The 26,763-nt window shown below is 38.5% G+C and overlaps 2 protein-coding genes across 4 annotated transcripts in view; one reads left to right on the top strand and one right to left on the bottom strand.

Moving 5' to 3' along the window:
- On the top strand, window positions 1-22,736 carry LOC146695364 (indoleamine 2,3-dioxygenase 2-like). Of its 2 annotated transcripts, XM_085477464.1 has the most exons (12): window positions 1-347; window positions 1,088-1,183; window positions 1,332-1,451; window positions 3,551-3,669; window positions 3,783-3,797; window positions 3,884-3,983; window positions 4,121-4,238; window positions 4,353-4,404; window positions 4,629-4,777; window positions 4,947-5,136; window positions 21,712-21,819; window positions 22,481-22,736. In XM_085477464.1, exons 1-12 carry the CDS (start codon window positions 258-260, stop codon window positions 22,656-22,658), a joined length of 1,335 nt encoding a protein of 444 aa, XP_085333590.1. In that variant the 5' UTR covers window positions 1-257; the 3' UTR covers window positions 22,659-22,736. The 2 variants fall into 2 exon arrangements, with proteins under 2 accessions (XP_085333590.1, XP_085333591.1); XM_085477465.1 differs by lacking the exon at window positions 1,088-1,183.
- Window positions 10,364-26,763, bottom strand: part of insyn2ab (inhibitory synaptic factor 2Ab) — a 22,524-nt gene continuing 6,124 nt past the window's right edge. Inside the window, exons 3-6 of one of the 2 annotated variants that reach the window (XR_014923575.1) lie at window positions 24,702-25,848; window positions 21,646-21,717; window positions 11,427-11,876; window positions 10,364-11,270 (exon numbers count right to left, since the gene is read on the bottom strand). Coding sequence is in view for 1 of the 2 variants with exons in the window: in XM_085477463.1 (XP_085333589.1) it covers window positions 11,693-11,876; window positions 21,646-21,717; window positions 24,702-25,843 (1,398 nt within the window). In the remaining variant the exon portion in view is untranslated. Of the gene's footprint in view, window positions 11,877-21,645; window positions 21,718-24,701; window positions 25,849-26,763 lie in introns of both variants that reach the window. The other variant, XM_085477463.1, reaches the window with a different exon arrangement.

Here is a 26,763-nt window from a genome sequence, read left to right on the forward strand (position 1 = left end):
GAACATTCTAAACAGTTTCTGTTATTTGGCAGTTGTGTTGTTTTCAATTTTTTAAATTAACTGACCAAAAGAGGAAGATTAGCCGATTAACTGTTCAGTCTGTCAGCTCTTGACATAAAGGACAGGGAAATGTGATTGGCTATTTGCTCTTCAGTGCAATAAAAAGGGAAGTGACAAAGGGAGTGAAAAAAGGCTCAGTGCAAGTTTTAACAGCTGATGTCTCTCAGCCTACTGTAGTGCTACACAGGCCAGCAGACATGGAGACTAATAGCAAAGAAACACTACAAGCAGACTTTGATGTATTTGATATTTCTGAAGAGTTTGGATTTCTACTTGAAGAGCCACTGGTAGGTTTCACCCTTATCTTTTCTCTTCTAATGATGCAATGTTCTCATCTGAGACACATTTTGTTTTGCCATATACTGGATAAATCAAGGAGGTTTGAAACTGAAGGATAATATAACATTGACTATGCTGTATATGTTGTTTATCCTCACACACATACCTTAGCAGCAGCCTTAATTTAAACGTTTGTCCAGCTAGATAACAGTCTCTCTGGCCTAATTATGCTTGTTTTCTAGAAATATAACGAAGGACTACTTATCTGTTGTGAGCCTGTCTCTTTAAGTCTTTAAGTCTGCTACAGCATTTAATAGAATTAATTGAATCTAAGTTGTATAAGTCAACTGATAGAAACTATTGATACATATTTCTCAAATTGGATAGTTGTAGTTCTTTGGGTTTGATTTCTAAATGTAGCAAAATGTAACAGCATTAATCTCTGACGCTCATAAAAAAAATATTAGTCTAATATTGTTTCTGTTTATGGTATAGCCTATAGTTTCCATCTCCCCGCCCTTTTGGACCCTGTTTTCTGCTTGGCAGGGCGTTGCCTTGTTTATTATGGCCTCTTTTAAATTGCTTGCTGTTGCTGATTGATGACTCCAGTCATTTGTTGACATGCAGGTCAGGCACCATGGAAAACATGAGCTGATGATGTTACTGATTACACTCTACATGAAAATCCACCACGCAAAAAACAATCAAAACCCAATGAGCAAGTCATTTTATTCCTATTATTTTCTAGACTCACCTCCCAGACCATTATCAGGTGTGGCTGGACCTCGCAAATAATCTCATACATCTGATAGAATCACGTAAACTACGGGATCTGGTTGATAAGGTCAGAATGAGCAAAGCCTTCCAAGTACAAAAATACTGACAGGCCATACATGTAAATGTGTACAGGTGTATTTTTGAGAGACCTGATGATGATCACCATTCCCAATAAAAATAAATAGATTTAAACAGAAAATCTAATCACAATTCAGATGCCGGTCTTGAGTCCAGATCTTTTGAGTGACCATCGGGAGCTTAGGCTCGCTCACCTAGCACTAGGATTCATCAGCATGGGATATGTATGGCAGGAAGGACAACATGCACCTGCTGAGGTAAGACACACAAATGACAGACAGTAAAATGTTTACATTTCAATCAATAGTGCTCTAGCTGTTTGACCTACAAGTATAGTGCCCCATGCACACATAGAAGTATTTTTACTTTTTGTCCACTTGTCAACTGCATTTTTAGGTCACAGAAAATGGAGATTTTTTTAAAAAGTCCTTTAAGAGTGAACTTTCAGAAATTCAGCTTATGCATTTATATACGGACAAGGAAAAAGAAGACTTTGTAACACTTTATAACCAAACACTATTAAGCATCAGTAAGGTATTAGTTGATGCATAATTCATTCTTTATGAAACATTCAAAGGTGGATTTAGAGGAATTTTCTTAGCGTGGCATGAGGGTGTCATGGAAACCAAATGGGGTGGGACAATCAAAGCCATTTTTTTTACACATATGCAGATGTTACATTCTGTAATATGAATGATATATGGTTAAAATATATCAAATGCAGTAAGTATACACATGTTTCACATTTCCTTTAGCCCACACAATTAAACATTTCAATTACATAAAAAATGTGAGTTTTGATTTTATGTACTATACAGCCTATACTAAATAAGTATGTAACGAAACAAGTATAAAATCCAGAAAGCTACACAAAATGGGGTGGTTCATTTACAAACACGTCTAACTTATGTTTCACACTCCTTTACTCATTGGAAATAAGAAAATAGTTCCATGCTTAAATTTACACAAAATGCCAGAAATCTGCATGGTCATGGACACATTTTTCATGATAAACCTATATATGTATTTTTTTTTTTTTTTTGCAATGACTCAGTGTGGGTGCAGCTTTTTGCTATGTCAGATTTATTCGGTCAGGTCATTTACAGGTGAAGCACATCTGTTAAACCGAGAGGGTTAATGACGCTTACCTTTGTTCCGTTGCCAGAGTGTATCAACCACCAATGTTGTCTGAAATGCCTTTGTTTGGTGTTGGAACAAAATGTGCTCTTGCATAATTATAGACATCGGTTGCTACTGACAACAACAAACACAGCCAGCCTGCAGTAGGTTTATTATTAAAATAAACAACACTGTTACATGCAAAACTAGGGTGACACTTGGAGTGGGACATACCACCCCATGCCACTGCTGAAAACATCCAACTCCTTTTAATTTTTTTTAATGCATTAGCTTATCTGGCTAAAGCTAGCTAGCTGACTACAGCTGACTACAAACTAAAGCGAAGATAAACTCGAGGAACAAACTAAAAATAAAGTAAAATATATATATAAAATAAAAAATGTTTTATTTTATATGCAGAAGTTTCAATATAAGTTAAAGTACTCTGTTGCTGTCTTAAACCCTCCTACAAACTCTGGTGCTGCTCACATTTCAGTTTTCTGCAAATATTTAGTGAGCAATATTTGCAGCTTCCATTAAATATTAGCATGTTGTATCATTTTGCTCTTTGTTTGTATCCTTTTCTGTTGTGAAGACAGATGAGATGTGTTTGATTCTTAAGGTCCTGGTGACCATGAGATTATTTTATAAATGCTTTGCAAGGTAGAGAGTGTCCTCATTTTAGATGAAATAACACACAATACTTAATTAACAACTATTAACTGCTTGAATTAACCATGAATTACTAAAGATTTAACGTTTATATCTATGTTTATAAATGGCATACGCAGGTGGATTAATGGTTCATAAATGACGAATAAACTATTAATGAATCCATTACTTGTGCTTAATAGTGTGTCGTTATTAGAAATTGACACAGTTTTATCTTGCTATTTCATAACACAAAAAATAAGCATTTGTTAACAAAACATAAACTAAAACTGAAGGGGATGTCATCAATGTGGTAGATAGAGGCACATTTACATTTTGACTAATGGTGCTGCAGGGCTTAATTTGACCATGACTAAACCAAATTTATATTAAGCAGGAGGTGACATATTTCACAGCAAAAGTGAAACTTTTCACTAGCTAATGTTAAATAGAAAGTAGAAAGGGAAATCATCAGACAAATCAGCCTGGTCAAAACTGCTGGCGCGGCCAAAAGATAGTCACTACAATCCCTGAAATCTTAGTGAGCCTGCTGGATTGAAACTTCACTGTTATGGTTGTTTGATAGATACTCCCAAAGGCTCTGGCCCTGCCTTTTTGGCTGGTATCACGCAGACTTGGCCTTCCACCGATCCTGACATATGCAGATTCAGTTTTAGCCAACTGGAAGTTAAAGGATCCCACAGGGTAATCCTTTTTCTTATTTAATGCCAAAATATTAGGCAGTCTCGTTAAATGCAATAATAACCTCACAGTGAAATTCTAATAATTGCTACTTCTTTCTTTTACTTTCATTTCAGGGATATGAGAATTGGGTAAGTATCACTCTGGACTGTTATGTAATCTCATGTGTCATGTGGTTTTTACTCATTTGTTTGCTAAATATTATTTTTAAAAATAGGAACATGGACCTGATATTTTCCTTCCCTGGTGGTGACACTTGCAGGGGATTTTTTATTGTGTCACTGCTGGTTGAGATGGCGGCTTCACCCGGCATAATGGTTAGTATTACTTCTTTTGAAGTCTTTCTGAACATTAGCTTGGTGTTTTCAATTTCTCTATTCCCTGGTCCACAAACTGTGTGTGCTTTTGCCACTTGTAACTTGGTAATGCTGTTTAAACCTTTGACTTTAACCAGGGGGCGCTGGAGGTGATGCGCGCCATTAAAGTCTCTGACCTCACTGGGATAAAAAATGGCCTCATCAAAGTAACTCAGTCTTTAAAGAAGATGAAGGAAAAATTCAAATTTATGCACAGTAAGTTTGAATTAAGGCTTGCTCACATGAATTTAATCACTTTACATGCTGTGCTCTTTTATGAAGACAGAGAAATTCAAGGTAATTAGACAACTGAATCTGTGCTATTTCCAGATCACGTGGAGCCAGCTGCATTTCATGGAAAATTGAGAATTTTTGTCTCAGGGTGAGTTTAGCACTGCTACAGTGTTCTCCAAACTAAGGTTTTCAAGGTTTCAGTATTTCTCTCATGCAGATTTATCTCAGTAAAAGTTATCTTTTTATCTGTTTCTATTGGTGCACTTTATATTTTGTAGGATAACATCTGAAATCGTATCATACATATTTAAATTCATGTACATCTATTAAAAGGAGGTTTGCAGTATAGGTTTTTTGTTTGAATTGTTTTAGATGGAGAGACAACCCAATGCTTCCAAGGGGGGTGATGTATGAAGGTGTGAGCGATGAGCCTATTTTGTTATCAGGTGGGAGTGCTGCCCAGAGTTCAGCTATTCAATGCTTTGATGCTTTGCTGTGCATCCAGCATGAGGAAGAGACAGGTAAGCATGCATTGCCTTCAACCTTTGACCCCTTCAGATGGCTCTCGTGAATAAATCACATTTGTGCAGCCAGCTGATTGCTTTGAATGAGAATGTTTCCAGGATAGACAATTATTTTCATTCTTTCAAGGTCTCTTTTCTGTCCCTTTCACTGATTCTCTCAATCTAGGAGCGTTCCTGACACGCATGAGAGACTACATGCCTCCTGCCCACCGTCAGCTGATAGAAACGCTCTCCGTCTGTCCACCGCTGCGAGACTTCATCTTGTCCTGCTCCAACTCTGACCTCTGTCAGGCCTACAACTCTTGTGTCTCCGCACTGGTGGATTTACGAAACTATCACCTCAATACTGTGACCAAGTACGTCATTATTCCTGGTAACCACGCGCAATCTGTGGGCTGTCCATTCAGAGGTGTGGGTACTGCACTCAACACCACTGGGACTGGTGGATCCAACCTCATGGTCTTCCTTAAGAGTGTTCGTAACACCACTCAAAAGGCACTGATTTTAGAGAGACTATCATAGTCTAGAAACCTCAGTGTATTTCCTGGCACATATATACTGCTCCAAAAAAATTTAAGAAGCATTTTTAACTCAGAGTATAGCATCAGGTGAATTAAATTTCTGGGATATTGATCTGGTCAGTTAAGTACCAGAGGGGGTTGTTAATGAGTTTCAGCTGCTTTTGTGTTAATGAAATTAACAGGTGCTTTAGAGGGGCAACAATTTGACAACCCCCAAAACAGTAATGGTTTTACAGGTGCAGGACACTAACATTTTCCCCTCCTCATCTTCTCTGAATGTTTTTTTCTGTAGTTTTGCATTTGGCTAGGGTAAGAGCCACCACGTTACTGTTAGTACAAAACTTCCAGGACAGCACATCAATGCGAGCCATTGCCAGACGATTTGCTGTCTCTCCCAGCACAGTCTCAATTGCATGGAGGAGATTCCAGGAGACATACAGTTACTCTAGGAGACTTGGACAGAGTTGTAGAAGGTGATATATATATGCCTGATATATGTCCTTTGTGCAAGGAACAGGATGAGCACTCCCATATCAAAATGACCTGCAGTAGGCCACTGGTGGGAATGGTGCTGCCCTGTGCTTTTCAGTAGGTTAGCCCTAAGATCATGTGACAGAGGTGAAAGGGCCTAGAGATGCAATACTGCCTGTAACATTGTTCAGCATGACCAGTTTAGTGGTGGATCATTTATGGTCTGGTGAGTCACATCCTTGCACACACAGACCTCCACAGGCTAGGCAACAGCATCATGACTGCCATTAGGTATTGGGATAAAATCCTTTACCCACTGGCAGACCCTCCACTGTGGGTTATGGCTTTCTCCTGGTGCATGGCGATGCCTGGCCTCAGGGCGTGAAAGTATGCAGGTAGTAGCCAAAAACACAAAGCAAAAATGAAAATCAGCACAAAGACACTTCAAAACGATCGCCATAGTGATTCTACTGTAGAAACCTGAACAGGTAGAAACGGAGGCTGCTTCCTGACTTCTTATCAGTTTGTTAACTGTTGAAATTCAGGGTCACTGCTGGCCTGGGGTTGGCATTCGCTCAGCTTTCACTCTGGGTTCTTGGCTAGCTTAGTGTTAGCATTCTGTCTGGCTAGCCTAATGTTAGCTTACTATCTGTGCACGTGCTTGCAAACAGCCGATGTTGCAGCATAAAGTATCTGTCTCTGGGAATTGGTTCTTGTCGTGATTCCCATCCCTATTACCCAGTCCATATCAGTTTTCTCTGTATTATTGCCTTTACCGTACAAAAGAGGTAAAGATACTACAATAATACAGCGCCTTGAGGCAACTGTTGTTGTGATTTGGCACTATATAAATAAAACTGATTTGAAGATCGGTTTAAATATCCAGGATTTTTGAACAGTGTAAAAATATGTATTATAACTAAAACTTTTTCATACGCAACACTCTAAATGTAGTTCTAAATCACAAAAAATATCACCATCATTCAAATCAGCCAGATCTTTTCATCCGTATTGAATTTTCCAAGCACTTACCCTGACATTAGTAAATCTTCGAGTAAACTTTTATTTTTTTAGATAAATGATTATTGGGTTTTCACTCTTTGATGGTGTCATGGATGATTTCTAGCACGAATACGTCACTACATTAACAAAGTATTCTGTTTGAAAACTGTACCTCTTTACTTTAATACTACTATCAACAATTTTTTTAATACATTTTCTCGTGGAGAATTGCATGACAAACTTGAGCTATGTTTACACCTATCACATACACACAAAAAGCTCCCTGAGTATTAACACACAGTTTTGGAAGTAAACCTGTTTCTAAGAAATGGGTTTCTCCATAGGTCACAGGACAAAAACAAACTAATGACATATAGTTAGGGAATCCAGCAGCATACATTTTCAACTTTTCCTCCAATGACCTTCCGTGTCTGCCTGAAGACCTAGCTTGTTTTGGCTTCACAGGTGTCACAGTGTGGAGTGGTGAAAGTAAAAAAAATATGAACTTTTACCACAATGCTCTTGTAAGCTTACAGAGTAGTGCAAACTAGTGGAAATAATTATTTCCAATGACTGGTACCATTGTTACATCATGTTTGTGGCAACTAAAAGCTTTTAAACCTACTAATCAAAGCACACTTTATGTTTATATAATCCTTTACATAATCAAGTAAAACAGACTATGAAACAGAGAGGCACTAAGTGTGGTGATTGTTTTATTTTCAAGTGTAATTGTGCTTGTATGCATTTGAACCCTAATATTGTTTTGTTTGTTTCTTGTTGTTTTAACTCAACTGAATAGTTGCTGAGGCCTTATGATGGTCAAACTCTCTTATACAGAATTGCAAGGTGGAGGGGGTAGTTGTTGAATAAGTGTGTTTCCTCCATTCTCTACTCCCTTTTTCATTAATGAAACCCTCAGTGTTGCTTTATATGGTCACTCTATCAAATTATATGGTCAAAAAGTTAGGTCTATAGAGTATAGAGACTGGTTGATGACTTCTCCCACCAGGGGCGATTTTAGCCCATTTTTTGAATCAAAGCACCCCCAAAGATTTCTTACTTTTTTGACAATATTTACTGTTTGTGTGACACACTACTAAAAATATAAAAAGCATTCAGTACTTGTTTGAGACATAACATTTTAACAACAAAAGTATAGATAAAGTAAACAGTAGCTTACTGTTGTTGCCACTGTCCTGTTTGAAATGGAATGAGAGAAGTTGGTTATTTTGTCATATGTGCATGTGCCAAGATTAAACCCAGGAACAACATTCAGGTAAAAGTGTAAGATCAAATGATCCGTCAATCAAGAATAATGTTGAATCAGTGTTTCAATATTTATATCTTTTATTAGATGTTCATGTGGTTTGGTTATTTGCCTTTTGGTTGAAAGTAAACTGAGAGAGGACTTTTTTTTTATTAGTGATCTTAATAGTATTTGTTTTTTCATATTAATGTAATTTTTTTCATCTAATTGAATACAATCTATTTGTGTATGATTGTCAGTCCAAAGAGGGAGAGAGGAAAGAGGGGAAAGTGAGGAGAAAGTACAAGGTCAGGAAGAACCAGGTAAAAAAACAGACAGGGAATATTGACAGGCAAAACAGAAACAGTTAAATTGCTTGATAGAGTTGATCACCAAAAAAGTGATAGACAGATTTGCCAACCTCAAGGTGAGGCGACATAGGTTATAAAATAAAATAAAAAATCTGCAGAGCCATAGTAGTATCTGCAGTAAAGATCTTTTCATAGATTGTACCACAGGCAAAGTTGCCTCCATTTTTATAATTTTATTTATCAATATTTTGTACATTCGTACATTTCAAGGACTCTATTTTTGGAGTGTATTTTTATATATCTGTATTGTATTATACACACACATTAAAAGTGAGTCTCTGTCCAAAAAATGCACTCGGTTTACTTCTTACTCACTATGATCATCATTCATCCTTTTCCCCCAGTAATTAAGGTTAGGATATGTATATTTTTTTTTATTTCAATCCATTCTTCGTTTGCAGCATTTAAATAACCTTTATCTGATTTGATGGTTTTGTTACTGACTTTTAAAATAGTGTTTTGCTTTTCTTTCCCAAATATGGGGATTAAATTGTGTTAAAATGTACAAAACAGTGATGTCATGTTTTGTGACGAGGACCCAGGCACAGAAAGACTTGGTGAATTTAAGAATCTTATGATTTAATAAATAAATTTGCAGACTTACTCAGAGATGGTAAAATTATGACTGATAACGGAGACGAAGACAACAGACGATGAGGACAGGGAGGAACAGGGGTTTAAATGCACCAAGGAGACAGTCAGAGGGAACTCGGGACAACTGGAGACATTTAAGGATGCAGGGACTGACAGACACAGGGAAGATGTCTCATCGTGACGAGTAAAGTTTATCTTGCCTGGCTGGGCAGCTCTTTGGGTGTTCAGCACCCCCAAAGCTCTGATCCTAGAATCGCCCCTGTCTCCCACTTCAACCACTGGTCAGCTGGTTTGTTTGTAGTTGCGGGAGGGTCCTGGCAGTGGCTTGGTAAAATTGTTTGCAATGAGATATTCCATGCAGCACTGAAAATGATTGAAAACCTGCAATTCCTTGGGTTACTAAAAATTACTGTGTTTGCCTGTTATTTGCATGGAAGACATTGACCTTTCAGCAAAGACTTGGAAGCTACTTGCTAAACAGTAGTGAAACAGTGAACCCAAACCAGAAGAGACCTTTACCTTCAAAGTGAAGTTTGAGTCTTTTGAAACATGTTGGTTTTAGCAGAAAATCGCAACTTGTACTTAGAGGGTGAAAATCCTCTGTATCTGGTTTGCATCACAGTTTTTCAGGTTTCACTGCCATTTGGAGGGTAGTCAGCAAGTGTTTACAGACAAGTCGACCTCTTGGAGCAAACTGTGGGCAACCATGGCTAAGAACCAAAGCAATGGCGATGAGGGTTTTAACTCAGAAACCTCTGGCAGCCTCTTGCCAACTGGTTAGGGGAATACACATTTTTCCTAGCGACCGGAGGTTGCCAGGGGGTTGCCAACTGGTCTCTAGGCCTGTGTGAGTGAAGCCACAGAACGGTTAGGGCTAGGGTAACCATCTAACATTTAAAAGACATACAGTAAGAGAACACTGAATCACCTTCATTTGAAAATGTTTTAATTGTGATGTAGAAACAGTAGAAAAATGCATAATATTGCACATAATCACTAAATTGCACTTTTCCAAGGTACAGATCTTTGCATGGAGATTGTTGACCTGAATAATGTAATCTACAGTGTAATCTAACAATGGGAGGCCAGTGTGAGTCTTCCTGACAATTCTTGTACAATTCCATTCAATTATTTACATGACAGCTGCTGTTATGAAGTGACTAGAGAAATTTAATAAATGCCTGCTTTATAAAAGCGTGCAAGTTTAGTGTCATTGCTACATCATCGGTGTTTTATTTCTGTTTTTTTCCCCTAGTTGACCAAAGCTGGTGGACACAAGTCTTTTCTGCTGTAAGATTGCTACCATTACTTCTTTAGCACTGTATATAGCCCTTCTGCTCTTGCTGCAAGTTCAGTGCACAGTTGTTTGTGTGGGTTGGCGGACATGTGTTTGGCGTTCAAAAGTTTTTTTTTTCCCATTTTACTAAATTGATGAGGATAAATAAATGTTACAAAACAACAGTTGGATTGTTAAAGTAGCTAACTGGACATGAGACAAGTGGCTTAAAATGTATTTGTTTCAAGATTTCACATCTTTGCTGTGACTGAGAGCCAAGACAAACTCTTGGACTCAAGAGAAATGTCAAAATAGCTTTTACTTTCTTTCTGAACTGTTAAACAAAACAAGCCAATAAAGAAATACTCAAAATAAAAAGCAAACAGTGTTATCATAGAAAATACTCTGCCATACAAGTAGTCAAAACATTATATATGCTGTTTAAAAAAATCTAACCCAGAATACTGTATTTTTTATCTATTGTACCTGCTTCAAGAGGAGCGGCCCAAACATACATATTTTTAAAAATTCATTTCACAGTACTTTGCTATAAAGATGAAGATATTCCAAAGTATACACTCTGAATATTTCGTGTCACTCCAAGAACAGAAAATGACAGAATGACTAAAGCAAAGATGGTCAGTTGCACCATAAGCTTAATAAAAAGCTACAAAAGAGAGAAAGAGATAAAGGTGTTACAATAAGAGGAAGGACAAGGAGGAGTTATTAGCAAAGGCAAGGAGATGTTCTGTCAGACAAACAAATTACACAGTATGCTAACAGATAAGGAGGAACAGGAGGGGATAGTAGGGGTTATAAGAACAGCGCTGACATAAAGTCATATAGCGTTTCAGTCTTTTACACATGCTTCTCTCAAAAGTCAAATGTTTGTGCTTTCAGGAAGTGGGGGTGGGGGATGGGGGGCTGATGTCCGTTTAAAGATTAGAGCTTCACCCATTAAAAGACCCTCCACATGGCTCCTCCTCTTGTTGCCAAGCAATATACTCTAAGGGGAAAAGACCAAAGTGCATTGCATTCATTGGAAGGTGAAACAAAGAGATTTCAATATAAAGTGAGAGGTGCATTGAGCCAGTACGTGAATAACGGCCATTTTTACACAGATTTTAAAAATATATGCGCAAAAATGTATGTCAAAGCTCACCTAGTTTTTGCAGATGTGTGTCGATCCTGTCCAGCAAACATGCCAGAAAAGGTAAGACTGAATCTAAAATGTTTTTATTTTTTATTTTTTTGGTCTTAAGTCCCCAGGTGACATGGTGTGGAATCTCAACACAGAACCTTAAATCACGTGGTTTCCATTCCCATGTGTTGATTACCCCATCTGAATATTCCTTCAGCAATTTTGAGAATAACAGGGGTATTAACGTGCCCAAGAAAATGGTCGTTTCCAAAGGCTTCAGGTTTTATTTAGAGGAACCATAGTTTCCATCGAGCATGCTTTTTGGATTCTGTCTTCGACTTGCGTTTCGGAGTAGATGTGAAAACTTCATTGGAGTAAGGCAGAGCAGGGCACTGTTGGCTGTCCAGGGGACAAAGTCTCTTCATCAGAGGCTGTAGCTTGTCCTCCTGCAGCTTAAAGTCCAGCTCGACACTGTAACACAAGCATATCAGGTAGAATTACGAAATATTTCAGTTTATTTATTGTAATTCTTCACTTAAAGTAATGCTGGAAAAAATCATCTGTTCCATTTAAAAAGTTAGTGGTCTGTAAGTTGTGTGGCTATAATATTTATGACTCAGGTTTTGACTTATTTTTTTATGTTAGTAATCCATAAAAATCCACGGCCAGATGGAGGCAGGGAGGGAGGCCGAGGTTCAAATGCACTGACAGACACCCTGGCAGCACATATTAGTTGCGGCACATATCCATATTTCTGAGACAACTCTGAGTAATAGAGTTCCTCTACTTCATCTTTGCATTTTTTAATGCATACAGTCAAAGGGCTTTTAGATTATATTGGAATGAATAGATTATATTGGAATAATAAAAAAAAAGAGACGGAATGTGGGTTGCTCCTGACATCAGACTTTCACATCCGCAAGTGTAATCCCAGGCCGGTCATCGTCTGATTTCGTTCCGACACCATAGTTCAACCCTCTCTCTGATTAAATCTCTCAAGCCTGAGAGGAATGTGGGGATTAATCCCATCCAAATGAAACCACTGAGAGGCCAAGCAGACCCTGATTAACTGCATGTATTCAAGCAGGAGATAAATGCACCATTATACGCCATCTCCTTTCACTTCATTGCTATTGATTTGTAGAGGGCATGTATTTATTCTTAGGGCATGCGATAAATTCTGAAGGCATCATAGTTAAAATCAAAGATAATTAATCTCTGTACCTGCGACAGTGATACTCTGCAGCAACCCTTACCTGGTAATCGAATGTTAAATTGCTTTTTGGTTTGGAGTTTCTTTTTTTAATTCATCCTCATTTTCTTTTATCGCTAAAATTGCTCAACACGCTGCTTTTAAAAGACTCAGGGAATACTACGACTTACAAAGCTCATTCATGTCAAAGTAAAGAGGATTATTGGGTGAGAGAACTAGAGCTGCCAAAGGAGATGACATCCGACAAGTCAAGGTCAAACATGAGGTCCATTCCTTGTCTGCATGCAGAGAAACTGACGGTAAGGTGCAAAGCCTGGCCCAATTTGGTAAGCGCTTTGATGGGCAGTGTAATTAGTTGCCTAAAGGATATGCTCTACTCATATTGACATAATGAATCCTGGGAACTGTCCTTACCCTTAAGATAAGTGTCAGTTATGAACAGTGCTCTATTAAAGCCTTCAGGGGGAGAAACTGGATGGATGTCTGGATAGTAGTTTGGCAGGTCTGAACTTCCAATGAATCAATATGTTAAATTTAATGAAAAGCAAGCAATAAGGAGTTTCTAAAATCTAACATCATTATTAATACCAAAAATATATTTTTAAGCATGTGCTCTCTTAGTTGCACTTTTTCTTATTTCCACTGGAAACGAAAGCTAGCAATTGCAGGTCTCCAAAATACTGAGTCCCTCACAAAGGGAAGACTATCCTCTATCTTTCTAAAACTGCTGCTTCTAGCAGTATGCGATGAGCATCTCTTATTTATATCATCCATTGTTTCGTTTCCTCTCTGTTATCTCTATTTGTATCTTTTGTTTTATGTTAAAAACTTTTACAAGTGCTGTTTAAATAATGTTGACTTGACAGAAAGCAGAGCAGAACAGCGAAACACAGAATCGCCTCAGAAATTATTAAACAATTAATCACTTGGCAGATCACTACAATTACTGCACGCTGTGGACAAATGCCTCTATGGGAAGCCAGAGGCAGCGCCGTACGATGCGGGTGGCACTGGGGAGCAGGTGCTTCAGCAAACAAAAAGCCCTATATCTAAGATCATCTCTGTACACAACAGATTGAAGCGGCTGGAGACAGGGAAGCTTTTCTAGGGCATTCACCAAAGCAGATTAATCATCTCTTTAGCTATGCAGTGTGAGTAGCTGTTGCTCTGATCAGTGGCGAGCAGTTTGTTTGTCTGCGGTCGTGGTGTGCTGAGCACCATTCAATGATTGTTGCTCCTGGGAGGGATACTGCAGCCGTGAGATGTCTTTTTAGCATAGCACAGTCTATTCATTCAGCAGTGTACACCTGCTTGCTTCTATTCTCTGTTCTTTCTGCTGCTGGCACCTTTCAATGTAAAGTCATTTCCCCTCCTATGATTTCCCCTTCGGCCATTCACAGTTCAAACTCTCCACTTGACAAAATGAGCGGTTCAGGCCCAGCAGTGTAACATCCTCAGAACTGCATGATGGGGCATCATAGATAAATCACCAGAGAATGACAGTCATTTCCTCTGCTGACAGGCAACAGTTGAAGCAGAAACTAACTTCCCACAGGTTTACTACAGTAAATGACATGTAGAAAGTCTCTCCCTGTCATGTATATCGGAAATAAAAGCCTCTGCTGTTGTGCTACACTGTTTTCTGCTTCAAAGATGCATGGAAAAATAAAAAAAAAACAATCTAATTAATGAGCATAGAACAGGCAATCTTGACAATTGTTCAACAAAACAACCACAGCTCCGCTATCTCAGCATGGGACACAAGTGCTAATTAGCTCCTTGCGTCTCATCATATTGAACTGCAGTTGCTTTTTCCTGAACTTAACTGTTCTTCAAAGTCATTGTTAGTTCCAAATTGGAAACACTACATTATATACTTTTGTTTCAAATGCTGGGTCTTAGTCAACACAGCGGTGGCAGGAATAGAAGCTGTTAATGCTTTGATCTGAGCATGTTTTTTCTGATATGGGCTTCCTGCTGTAGTCTAGGTTGACTCAGTGGTAGGCCTCATATAATTTGCAACTGATGCTCTTGTAAATCCTCTTTGAACACACGCAGGTAAGTATAGCAAGAAAATATAAAGCGTTGAAGCTGTCTGCATCTCTGAGTTGAGTTATTTTTGTTGTGTAAAGGCTTCATGTTTTTGATTCTCTGTGGTATTTCCTTGAATGAAGAGTTAATAAAGAGGACAACAAAAGGCTATCTGAGCTAGCAAACCTGCTAACTGCTAGTAGCTAGGTATCCATTCATCTTCTTCCCTCTATCCAATTCAAGGTCACAGGAATGCTGGAACCTATCCCAGTGAAAGGCGGGGTACACCCTAAACAGGTCGCTACTGTAGTGTAGAGCTAACAGCCATTCACACTCACGTTCACAGGCTGCTAAAGTTGTGGGAGGAAGCCGGAATACCCAAAGAGAACAGAGACACAGGGAAGTCCACAGGCCCCAGCTGATTGGTGGATTCAAACTGAAGCCCTTCTTGCTATAAGGGAACATGCTAACCACTGCAACACTGTACTGCCCAAGCTACGATACCACACAGCTAATAAGCTATCATAGTGTCCTCCATTTTGGACCTGTTCAAAACATGCTGCTTTCCAAATTTCCAACGGTGCGATTGCTATAAAACAGACAAACACACACGTATAGATATACACACACAGAAAGAAATAATTAGTTGATATCCTGCCCTAATTTGTAAGTTTGCTCACTTACAAAGAAATGTACTACATTATGGTAGTTTGATTTTAATAAAGAGACAACCCTGTAATTGTTTTGTCTATAGACATAGCCTCTCTAGCGTTTCTTTACTTGCCTTTACTTGCCATATATATATATATATATATATATATATATATATATATATATACATACATACATACATATGCCATCTTTGTTGCAGTGATAAGTAAGATGCGGCATTATACAAAGAGTGGGAGAGCGAGAGCTGAAGCCTAGATAAGATGCACAGATTGACTACCTCATCTCAGCATCCACTAGAGTGGTTGAATTTATTGGATGCGTTGGATATGCTGGAGCACTCTGAGCTCAAGCATTTCAGTGGCTGATAATCCAGGTTTCACTTCCAGCACACAGTTACTAGTTGTCTAAATTTGAGGGGTAATTGGTCCCAACTTGCTGTTCTTGCCTGGTTTTAATTTTCCTCACTGTACCCAAGCCTTTCTTATCAAAGTGTCACATAGAGTAGTTTGTCCGGCATCGTGATTGCAGTTGTTTTAGCAGCAGATTAACTCAGCAGATTAAAAAACAGGGATGCTGTGATGGGATCATTCAGCCGTTTGAATAATGCGGTAGTTTGAGGAGACAAGGCAAAATACACTTGAAGGTAAAGAATAAAGGGATAAAGAAAACAATACTGTCTTTGAAAATTTGAGCTTTCCTGGTTAACAATAAATACTATTGCAGAATGACATAGTTCCCCAATACCTGCCTTCAAACTATAGTTCTGCACCAGAACTAACCAAGTTAGATTAACCAAAAAACAACAACAAACAAACTAAATGTAATGATATAGTGCACAGATGAAATGATAATCTTCCGTTTTACCGTCACTCTGCAGAGTGCATCATCATTGCAGCTTTATTACCATATACTGCTTGCTTTGGTTTACTGACAATAGGCTGAAGACAATGTTTTTGCCATTTAATTTTTCTTAGAGTTTGTTAATTAAGCCAAGTTGCTTCGCTGACATATAGAAATGCCACAACTTTGTCTTATCGAGATACCATCAGTGAACTAAAAAAGAGAAATTATGCTCTACAGTTCAAATTGCTCTTCTATGCAGAGGCCTTCCTGCTTCACACTTAGATACTCGGGCTGCATAATGGACCAAATTTTAATCTTGATCACGATTTTAGCTTCCCACAATTAAATGAGCATGATCAAGCGATATTTAAAATGCTGCTGCTCTGCCAATTAAAATGCAATGCAAAAGCAAATCAAGTTCTTCCTAAATCACTGCCTGACCATGTGTCTTTATGTGTCAGTCACAGGAGATCCCTCCACTGCGCAGCTTGAAGATTCCTGGACTAGCCTGGGAGACTAGTCTGTAGTTAAAATGAATGAAAAGGCCTGTCTAGTCGATAAAGAAACAAATCGACATACAAACTGCAGTATAAAGGCTTTACCGCAAGAGATCACCTGTAATACCATACATACACTCACATCTGTTCAGCTGGGTGCTAATGATAAAAAGTGAAGCCAGAATAATAATCATAATAACAAGCCCTCACTTGGCAGCAACTCAATGCAATTAGGCAAGTAGACACGATCAAGACAGCCTGCTTAAATTCAAACCGAGCATCAGAATCAGGAAGAAAGGTGATTTACGTGACTTTGAACATGCCACAGTTCTTGGTACCTGAATGGCTGGTCTGAGTATTTGAGAAACTGCTAATCTACTGGGACATTTCATCTTCGATGTTTACAGAGAATGGTCTAAAAAAGAAAAACTAGTTTGTCTAGTGAGAAACCCAAATAATTTAAGCTGATAGGAAGGCAACAGTAACAGCTTGTTCCAAGTTTTCAGCAAAACACCTCTGAATGCATCACTGAATTTGTCACATTGAACTTTGATAGGGTACAATAGCAGCAGACCATAGTGGTGCCATTTCGGTCAGTGTAAAAGAAGAAACTGAGGCTACAATTTCACAAGATCACCTAAACTTGGTAAGAGGGATAAAAAAACATTTCCTAGTCTGATGAGTCTTGATTTCTGCTCTGACATTTGGATGATGTGATCAGAGTCTTGCATAAACAACATGAAAACAGGGATCAACCCTGCCTAATATCTATTTTTTTAGACTTGCGCTTTTGGTGTAATCGTTTTTTTTTAAATATTTTCTTGGCACACTTTGGGCCACTTATTACCTGCAAGCATCGTTTAAATGCCACTGCCTGCCTCGCTGACCATGTCCATCCCTTTATGACAACAGTATATCATCTTCTGATGGCTGCTTCCAGGAGGATAACTCATCCTATCAAAAAGCTCATATCATCTGAAACTGATTTCTTGAACATGACGATGAGTTCACTGTGATGGCCTCCACAGACATCACATCTTTGTCCAAAAGAACACATTTGGGATGCGGTTGAACAGGAGATTCACTTCATGCATGTGCAGCTGACATATCTGCAGCATCTGTGTGATGCTTTCATGTCAACATGGGCCAAAATCTCTGACTGTGTTTTTAGCAAATTGTTGAATCTATCCCAAAAGAATAAAGGGAGCTCTGAAAGCAAAAGCAGGTCAAACCTGTTACTAGAAGTGTAACTAATAAAGTGTCTGGTTAGTGTATGTACCTAGAAGGATGAACAAAAGATGATATATGTTTACAAATCTGTCTTTGTCTCAGTTCACATCTTGAATGAGTCCATGATGCGTTCTTCATCATAATATTGGAAAATTCATATACATCTTTACATTTATAGACTTGTAGTAATGATCTATTAATAGAATAATAGAAATGACAGATCTATACTACTCTCTGTAAACCTCTTAAAACCAGAGGATGTTCAATTATTTAGCATTTATTGTTTTTCCCGTACGTTCCATGTAGGATTTATGGGGTGAAGTCTATGGACTAGCTTAGACAACTTCAGCTTCATTTCTCTTCGCACAGACTTATATGCCTCAACCTATCCCACCATCTGCTATTTCAACCCCTCCACCACCCGAATATCTATCTGTAGGCTCCAGGGGATGTTTGCTTATAACTCCCTAGTCTGAATGTGTCTGAATAGAGGGAGAGATAGAGATGAGCTTAGATGCCAAACTCTGTTTTCGCTACTTAATTTTAAATATAAGTTGTCTCACTAAAATTTAAAGATTATGGAACTGTAACTGGAGGGTGAAGGTATATATTACTTATATTATTTGATTATATGTTACTTTGTCAGCAATGTTAGTATTGCTAGTATTGTGAATATGCCAGTATTGCAAAGTGCTAAAACACAAAGAACAAATACAAACATCGTTTGAGGGAAATAGTGACTTTGGCATTCATTTAGTGATAAAAGGAGATATAAACTTCAGAAATTTAAATTGTTATTAAAGATCACCAATAACTAACTAATTTAATCTGACAGTAAACTGGTTTTTCATTTTACTTGAACTAAATAATGACTGCATAGTGTAGTGGCTATAGAGTAATACAAGCCTTATTCATTCTATGTAATCCTGTCAGCCGCAGCACACAAAATTCAAGCTTAATTTAAAAACCGAAACAATAGGAGGATAGCACTTGTGTTTTCCTTGGCACCTAGATTTTCTGCAGATTTCCAGAAAGTATTTCCTAGAATAACTAAGAAGAGCCTTCCCAAAGAAGGAGAATCATAGAAAGAAAACATGAAGCAAGAGAGAGCTCCAGGGCTTGGCGGGGTTTACAAGACAATCAGCTGCCTGTATTTCTACTAGATCAGTATGAGACAAAATCTTCCTACTTATTAGCCTAATAAAACTGTTTTTAAATTACAAAATGATCCACACTTTCCAGGGTTTCTCATATTTACTGATTTTTTTTCTGAGGTTGTTTACTCCTCTCTTTGAAGAAAGATGACTCAGTTCTTTTTTCCTCTTCCATTTTCTAGCTCAGTGAATTTGAGTGGAAAGAGGAAGAGGGCAGTGAAGTGTTTGGGGGAAGACAACAGTTCTTCTCTTACCAGCCAGTTGGGTCTTGTTTAATTTGATTTCTTTAGGTGCTATACAAATGCATGGATGAGTAGTGTGTGTCCTTCCCTGAAGACCATTTGTTTAAAAACTGCAAAAACTTAGCCTGGCATGCACAATCCCTTCCAGGATCAATAAATGAGACTGAAGGCTCCCTTCAGGTCAGATGTAATAAAGATAGCCTTAAAATTCTAACTGCTGACACCTATCAATTTACCATACGTGTGAATGAAATTAAAGTCTAATAATCTGCTGAGAAATGGGGTTGAACTCAATTTTCTTCTTGAAGTTCTTTTGGATTTGAATGACATTTTATTCTGTTCTCTATCAAGATACTCTTACTGCTTCAATAAAGTTGAAGCCAGTCCATGACTGATACTGTACCAGTATGTGTTTTTCTACCCAGGTATGCTTTAATTGTATTGGCAGGGTGTTTAGGATCCTTGTCTTGGTGAAAACTGAAATCGATGCCAATCAGGTGTTTTCCAGATGCTGTTGCGTGGGGGGTGAAATTTCTGACAGAACTTTTTTGTGTTCATAATTTTTATACTTCTGTAAGACCTGTCGTAAGACCTTGTGTAATTTGGCGCTCCCCAGCCTTTTATCGCTGTTTCCCTTTTATGCCTGTCAAACTGTGTCTTTTGACATTTTTTATACATTAAACTTAAGATATGGGAGCAAGCTGTGCGTTTTTGTGACAGGCCGCTACCAATAAAGTGCCTAAAGATAAAAATGTAAAATAGGGTTGTCTGTTATGTGTAGACACAACACTGGTATGTCCCTAGAGTTAGGTGCCTTTTTTATGTTTGAATGATTCACAGGTCAGGCAAAAATATATTCTTCTTAAGTACAAGAAATAGACTGAAAATGAACGAAAAAGCAAAGAAAAACTTCAAAACCTCTTTAGAAAGGCTGGAGAAGTGTTGTTCAAGACCACTGTATAGATATGAGGGGTGACTCTGGACTTTTGCAAAATGTTAGATATGATAATTTGAATGAAATATAAATCTGCAATTGCACAAGCAATATCTTGTGTTTTTATCAAATGTTAAGCATATGCAAACTGGTGATGTGAATGTGACACTGTTGAATGCCAGTCCAGAACTAATGTGTTTTTTTTAAAGGGCCTTTTTGTTGTTGTTTGTTATTTTTCTTCCTCTAGTAGCCTACATGTAACTAAGTTCCTGTTTTTAGGTCCTGTCACCACAGTCCGGGCCAACTTGACACAATGCACTCTTCAAATAAGCAGAGTTGGTATGATTTTGCAGGAAATGTTACACAAAGAGAAAATCCGGTCCAAGGCAGTGTTAATTCTTTGTCCAAATCACTTTCAAATATTCCTGGTGTTGTAAATATCAGGAACATATTCAAAATAATTCAGAAGATCAGTGGAGTATAAATGGGCTACCAACATTATCTTATGTATAGAGTCTATTGTCCAAAAGGGGAAGTATGAAGCAGAAGTGGGAAGGAACCTTTCCATATGGCAACAAACTTTTATATATATATATATTTTTAAAAAAAGGTAAAGTTGAAATCTGCAAAAAAATGTGATGGTGTTTTTTTCGTTTGTTTGTTTTTTAAGCTTCTTTGACTCATGCCTATATGAAAAAAACTGGGAGGTCTCAGAGGTCAGTGTGTTTTCTGGGGATAAGAGCATTTTCCAAACACTTTCATGTTTCACAATTTTGGAGAACAAGGTAACAGCGAGTTGTAGCAGTAGACACTTTTAGATAGAAGTGACAAATGACACGAGTGGATTTTCCTCATGCTTCTGAGACATTTTTTTTACACTTAGAACGTATGAGAATACATACACTTTGGACTCGGAAGAAAGCATTCGGAGTTTCCAAGTATGTTTTATTTGAGCTCCTCACATACTCTGTGATGGGATCACAGTATTTCCTACTTTATATACAACTCACTTCCCACTGTTGTGTATTGTTACTCATTCTGTCATACCAACTCGTATATTTCCCAGAAACCTCTGCAAATAATATTGGAGCCATCATCCACTGTATTGTAAAACAAAGCAACACCCAATACACAGCACTGTCAGCGGTATTACATCTGTACTTCTTCCGTGACCTTGATGTGTATTTTATGATTCCTCTCTTCTGAATTCCATTTAATGTCACACCTAAAAGATTTGACTTTAACATTTTCAGTACTCTTCAGATTTTCTGCCTCAGTCAAACCACTCTAGATGCAATGTTGTGCATACAGTATATTTGATTTTGCATTTTCTGGACACTAATGCATGACTGCGCCAGATGAGTCTCGTAAGGACCCCTTTCAAATTGATTCAATGCGTTGTACAGACAGTGCAAGAAGCCCACCTGTAAATGATGCAGGCGCTGTTTCGACAAGTGTCACAATTTGCTGTGTCTTGTCCTGTTCGGTAGGAGAGCCTGTGAAGGGAGAGATGGAAAGATATACGTGAGCTCCAGTGACAGGCTTCGCCTTCATATTTCAACACCTGTGGGCATCGGCTATCACACAGATTTGCTCAGGTTTGTTTTCACTCAGGGTTGCTCTTTGCTAACAGTTGAAAATGCAGCGGGGATTTTGATCCTGCAGTTCTCTCAGATTTGGCTACGTAATCAAGCGTGTAGACTTGCTGATTTAACATAATAGGATTACCTTGCTTTGCCATGACATACTTTGAATTGTCTATAGGCAATAGGAGGAAACAACTAAATGCAGCTCTTGTGTAATAAAAAAAATCGATATCTTTACATTATGTGCTACAGCACACAGTACATCTTTCCCATAAAGGTCAACTTGTTACAGACACACTTTTTCAAAATGCAATAAACAGCACTGTATCTGCTCCGTTTGTGGCTGAGGTGTATTGCCCCCAGGCTGTGTTGTCTGTTGTTTTTATGTTGGAAGCCCTCTGCAAACACCAGCTGCAAGCCAGGTGGCACATAAGGCTCATACAAAATGTGCACATGCTAAAGAGGACACACTAAATATCCAATGACTTTTGTTAGTGTGGCGTTCTCTGACTTTCATTAGTTTCTGTTTCATCATTTGAGTTTAGATGAGCATGCAGGTGGGCTTTTTGTTATTGGCAATATGTCGCTGAATAGACTGTTGGACCGCGTGGGATGGGAATGATAGGATATTTTGTTTTCGAGCCACACATGTAATTGCTTGCTGTCACGCTAGCCCTTTGTACCTGATGGATGACACGGGGAAGAGCTGCACCTCAAATGTTCACCGTGACATGAAAGGTGACCTCATCGGAGGAGACAGAAGGGCTTCTTCATGGATCGAAAATGCTGATGGAAGCTCAAGGTCACTGAGTTCATCCATCCTGCCCTGTTCTCAAGTAAAGTCTCTTTGAACAGCTGTGAGCAAGGGCAGTAACTGACTACACAGAAAAAAGATCTACTCTAGTGCTACACTGCTGCCTAGGTTTTCATGTACTCCCATATCATTAAAAAGAGTTGCTTTAATAATAAAGGTGTATTAACCTAAATTTACAATCAGTGCATGTGCTCAGCACAACACCCCTTTTTGTATTCAGTGTCTAATGTTCACGCTTCACTGTTGTGATTCTGTATTAAACCACAGTGACACAGAAAAGATCTTCATAGATTTTTCATGGAAAAAACAAAAACAACCAAAAAAAACAAAAAAACCCGGCACCTTTGAAAGTCTTTCTTTAAGCCGACTGCTTGTTGGCACAGATTCACTGCTGTGTTGTTTGCCCACGTCAGCTGTCCTGGGATATGTCCTGGCCTCATCATTCTAGTTTCACTACACCCCCCTGCCTACGTGCCTGCTGCTCTGCCTGCCTGAGAAATGCATAACATGCGAACAGAAGCTTCACTAGGTCAAGCCACCATGTTTCAAATGCCACTTTTTATATACAGTGTTATTCTGTGTTCTACACACATCTTTGTGTGGAGAAATGAAAGTGTTTCCTGAACAAGGCTGGGGAAGTGACTTTCGGAACTGTATGAAGCCAGTAGACAAATATTATAACAGTTAGATTAATATAAGAGAAAAATACTGAGCTATATATTCTGACTGTTAATATGGGGTTTTTTTGTGTTTTTTTTTTAGCACATTCATAAGTGTTTAACAATAAGCATCACATGTCACTGAGGTTAAGGTCTGGAAAACCATAAGAGAAGTGAAACATGTGGCATTGATGGGACTTCCTCTTCATAGGCTGTCATTGAAAAGTATCCAGAATAAACTGTGATATCATGAAAATTAAGAAGATGTGAAACAGATCACGGGGAAATGCATCAATCAAAGCTCCTACTGTACTTTTGCATATTTTTGGTTTATGTTTGGGATTGTCTCATGGAACAGATGACCCAGAGAAAGTAAAATCCCCTCCAAAAAAAAAAAAAAAGAATTTTTTTTTGCCATAATGTTATTTCCAGAGTAAACCGTGAAGTCGCTTCTCAAAAACACTTTACTTTTGCTGAAAAGTAAATAAAAAGTGAGTAGATTATTCTAACACCTTGCTAAAACCACAAATGACATACAGTACAGGTTTAATAAAGAGCAGACATTGTGTTGGACATTATATATGCTGGTTAAAAAAGGGGGAAACTTTAAGTTGCTTTTTGGTTCAAGGAAGCATAACTGACACAAACAACACAAAATAAGGATAATAGTTTTGTGTCCCGTAACTGCACTTCTCTAATAACACTCGAGCACAATGCTGGAGCACAGCACAGTGAAATCACTACAGCAGGCACAGTTTTGTGAAGATGAAAGGCAACGTGTTATGAGGCTGTACTAATTGGGCCTTTAAAACCAAGCTCCTCAGAGTCACACCAGGGTGCCTTGTTCACCAATGGATGTGGATGAAACTTAAATACAATTTGCTTTGTGTTGTGATAGAGCACAGGTTTTTACAACTGTGCTGCTGTGAAAGTGACTGAAGGACTAATGGCATTCCCATCAACTACAGTTGAACTTTCTGTTTAATGCCAAAAGTCAAGTGTTACCACACCTAAGAGTAGTGCAAGTTCATGCTTCCCAATAACACCGTTCACATTTCTTAAAAACACACCAGATATTGTTTTCCTCTCGTTTTTTACTTTTAAAATATTCAGAGATATATTGTTCTAGAAACCTCTTAGTCACATCCATATTTTTGAAGAAAATGTGCATTCACACTGATAGCTATTGCAAAATGTGATTCACCAAGATCTTGGGTGGCATAGTGTTGATAGTCAAAAAATTATGTGTGGAACACTGTAACCTCAATGGCTGTGCACTTGGCTACACATCAGATAGTGACTGACATCCAAACAGAAGGCAGTATAAGGATGATATACTTGATGATATACTATATAGGTTTCATGTGGAGCTTTCACAAACATTTCACAAACATTTTCACTGTAAACATTACTCTACTCACCCCTCTCTCTGAGCTTCACCTTTCTCCAGCTCCTGAATAACTCCAAGAAGGACCTTGATGGTCTCCTGGCTTGAACTGATGAGACTCTCCATGGCCTGCAGCTGTGCTTTGATATCCTTGTCTCCAGATAAGGTTATTATCTGCTGGCTGCTCCCGATGCCCGTGGCTCCTAGAGGAAAGCCCTCGTCACCCCCATGTGTTCGCTGGAGTTTAGAGGAGGCTGACACATGCCTTGTCCGACACTGCCCTTGCGACTTTAAAGAACATTTGGCACTATGGGGAAGTGTCTGAGACTGCTGCTCATTTAGCTGTGTATCCTTTTTCCGTTTACAGCTCACAGAGGGGCTTCCTAAAGACTCCACCTGTGTCAAAGAGTTCCATGCAACAGGGCCTGTGCCCTTTGGCTTGTCCTGCGAAAACTCTGAGTCAGCTAGCTGGCGCTTTGAGGAAGTGCCGGCATCCATGTCTTCTTTGGGTAATCCTTTGTGTTTGGTCCTTGTCCCACAAACCTTGTATTCTGGTTCACTTTTGGAAGGAGAGCTGGTAGGATGACCCTCTTCTGAGAAATGTGAGGGTCCGTCCACACAGTTGGCACTGGAAAGCAAATCCTCTGTATCACTGCTGTCATCAGTGTGGTGAAGCAGTGCTTTTGTCTGCCCCACAATCTTACCCTTGTACTTAGATGACTCCCCAGTAGGTTGTCCATCATCTCCTACTGCTTTTATGTCACTCAAAAATCCATTGTTTTGTCCTCTGTACTCTTCCACCAAAGCAGCATGTTTAAAGGTGTGTCCTTTTTTCCTTTCAAATGGGAAAGTCTTGTACCGTTTTGTAAGATCTGGTGAAGTCTGGACACCAGTACTCTTGGTCACGTTAGGAATAGATCGCCGGGCAGGCATTGTCATGTACTTTCTGTGGGTAACTTTACAGGAAATGGACCTGGAGCGTCTGGCACGATGCTCTTTCTGAGCTTCGCAGATATCCTTAAAACGCACTTGTAAAGCCTTGTTTCTTTTTTTCACCTGCTGTTTGCCAGATTCGGAGCCGGACTGTGCGTCAATGCTGTGTGAGGGAACTGTTTCTGAATCCGATTCATCTGAATTTGAGAGAACAACGCATTTGGTGTCCTCTTTGCTCACCATATTTCCTGAAACAGCCAAAACAGAAAAAGAGAGAGTGTGTGTTAATCTAGAGGAGACAATTTTTCACATGCGATGACTTTGATAAGATACTGTGGCAGATGGCCTAATGCCTTTCTCCTTTTTTGGAATATAACTTGTAAACCTCCATTAAAGTAACCCAAAACTGAGATTAAAATATTTATTTTTGCTATTTATTTTTTTAATAATAGAAAAAATTAGATAAGCGTATTTTAACTGTAACTAATAAGGACAACTTGAAAAAGACTCCAGTGATTCATGCATGATTCAATACATGTACAAACGGCTTGATATCTTTAAATAAATACAATGAGAACCAGCCAAATATATAGAGAAGAACTATAATACAGTGTTAAAAAGTACATATTTCCTGACAATTTTTCTGTAAAGTTTGCACTTGTAGTGTCTGTATTTCTCAGCATAATAAATAACAATCAAAGTGCTTAATTCATAAGATGCAGCTCATCTACCCGCTGCCATGCTGTACAGGTGATGCACCAATCTGCAACATAAATGTGTTAAACATGGAGGAAATCTGTAAAAATAAGAACAAAGATGATCATATTTCATCTGTATCTGATGACTCAAAAATGGTACTTTTTGTTCTTTTAATAACATTTTTAATATTATGTTTCCAAACACAACAGTGCTGTTGAAAAATCGAACAGGCCAGCGGTGCTCATCCAAAACTGATCCAGAATCTAAAATCAAACTCATTTAGGATACAAAATAACATTTACTTTGCACGTGCCATTTAGTTTTGCACCATCACGACTGAAGCTCGATTAAACTCTCGTTCCGTTGTGTTAATGTTTCTTAATCACACCTCATGCTAACACTTGCAGCCATGACAGTAGCATTTCATAAGCACGGTCCCCTGCCAACTGTTTGATAATTTGCTT

The sequence above is a fragment of the Copadichromis virginalis genome, linkage group LG13, assembly GCF_057382275.1.
Source record: "Copadichromis virginalis isolate Kocher_CV1m ecotype Utaka linkage group LG13, C_Virginalis_male_GT1.1, whole genome shotgun sequence".
NCBI classification, from domain to species: domain Eukaryota; kingdom Metazoa; phylum Chordata; class Actinopteri; order Cichliformes; family Cichlidae; genus Copadichromis; species Copadichromis virginalis.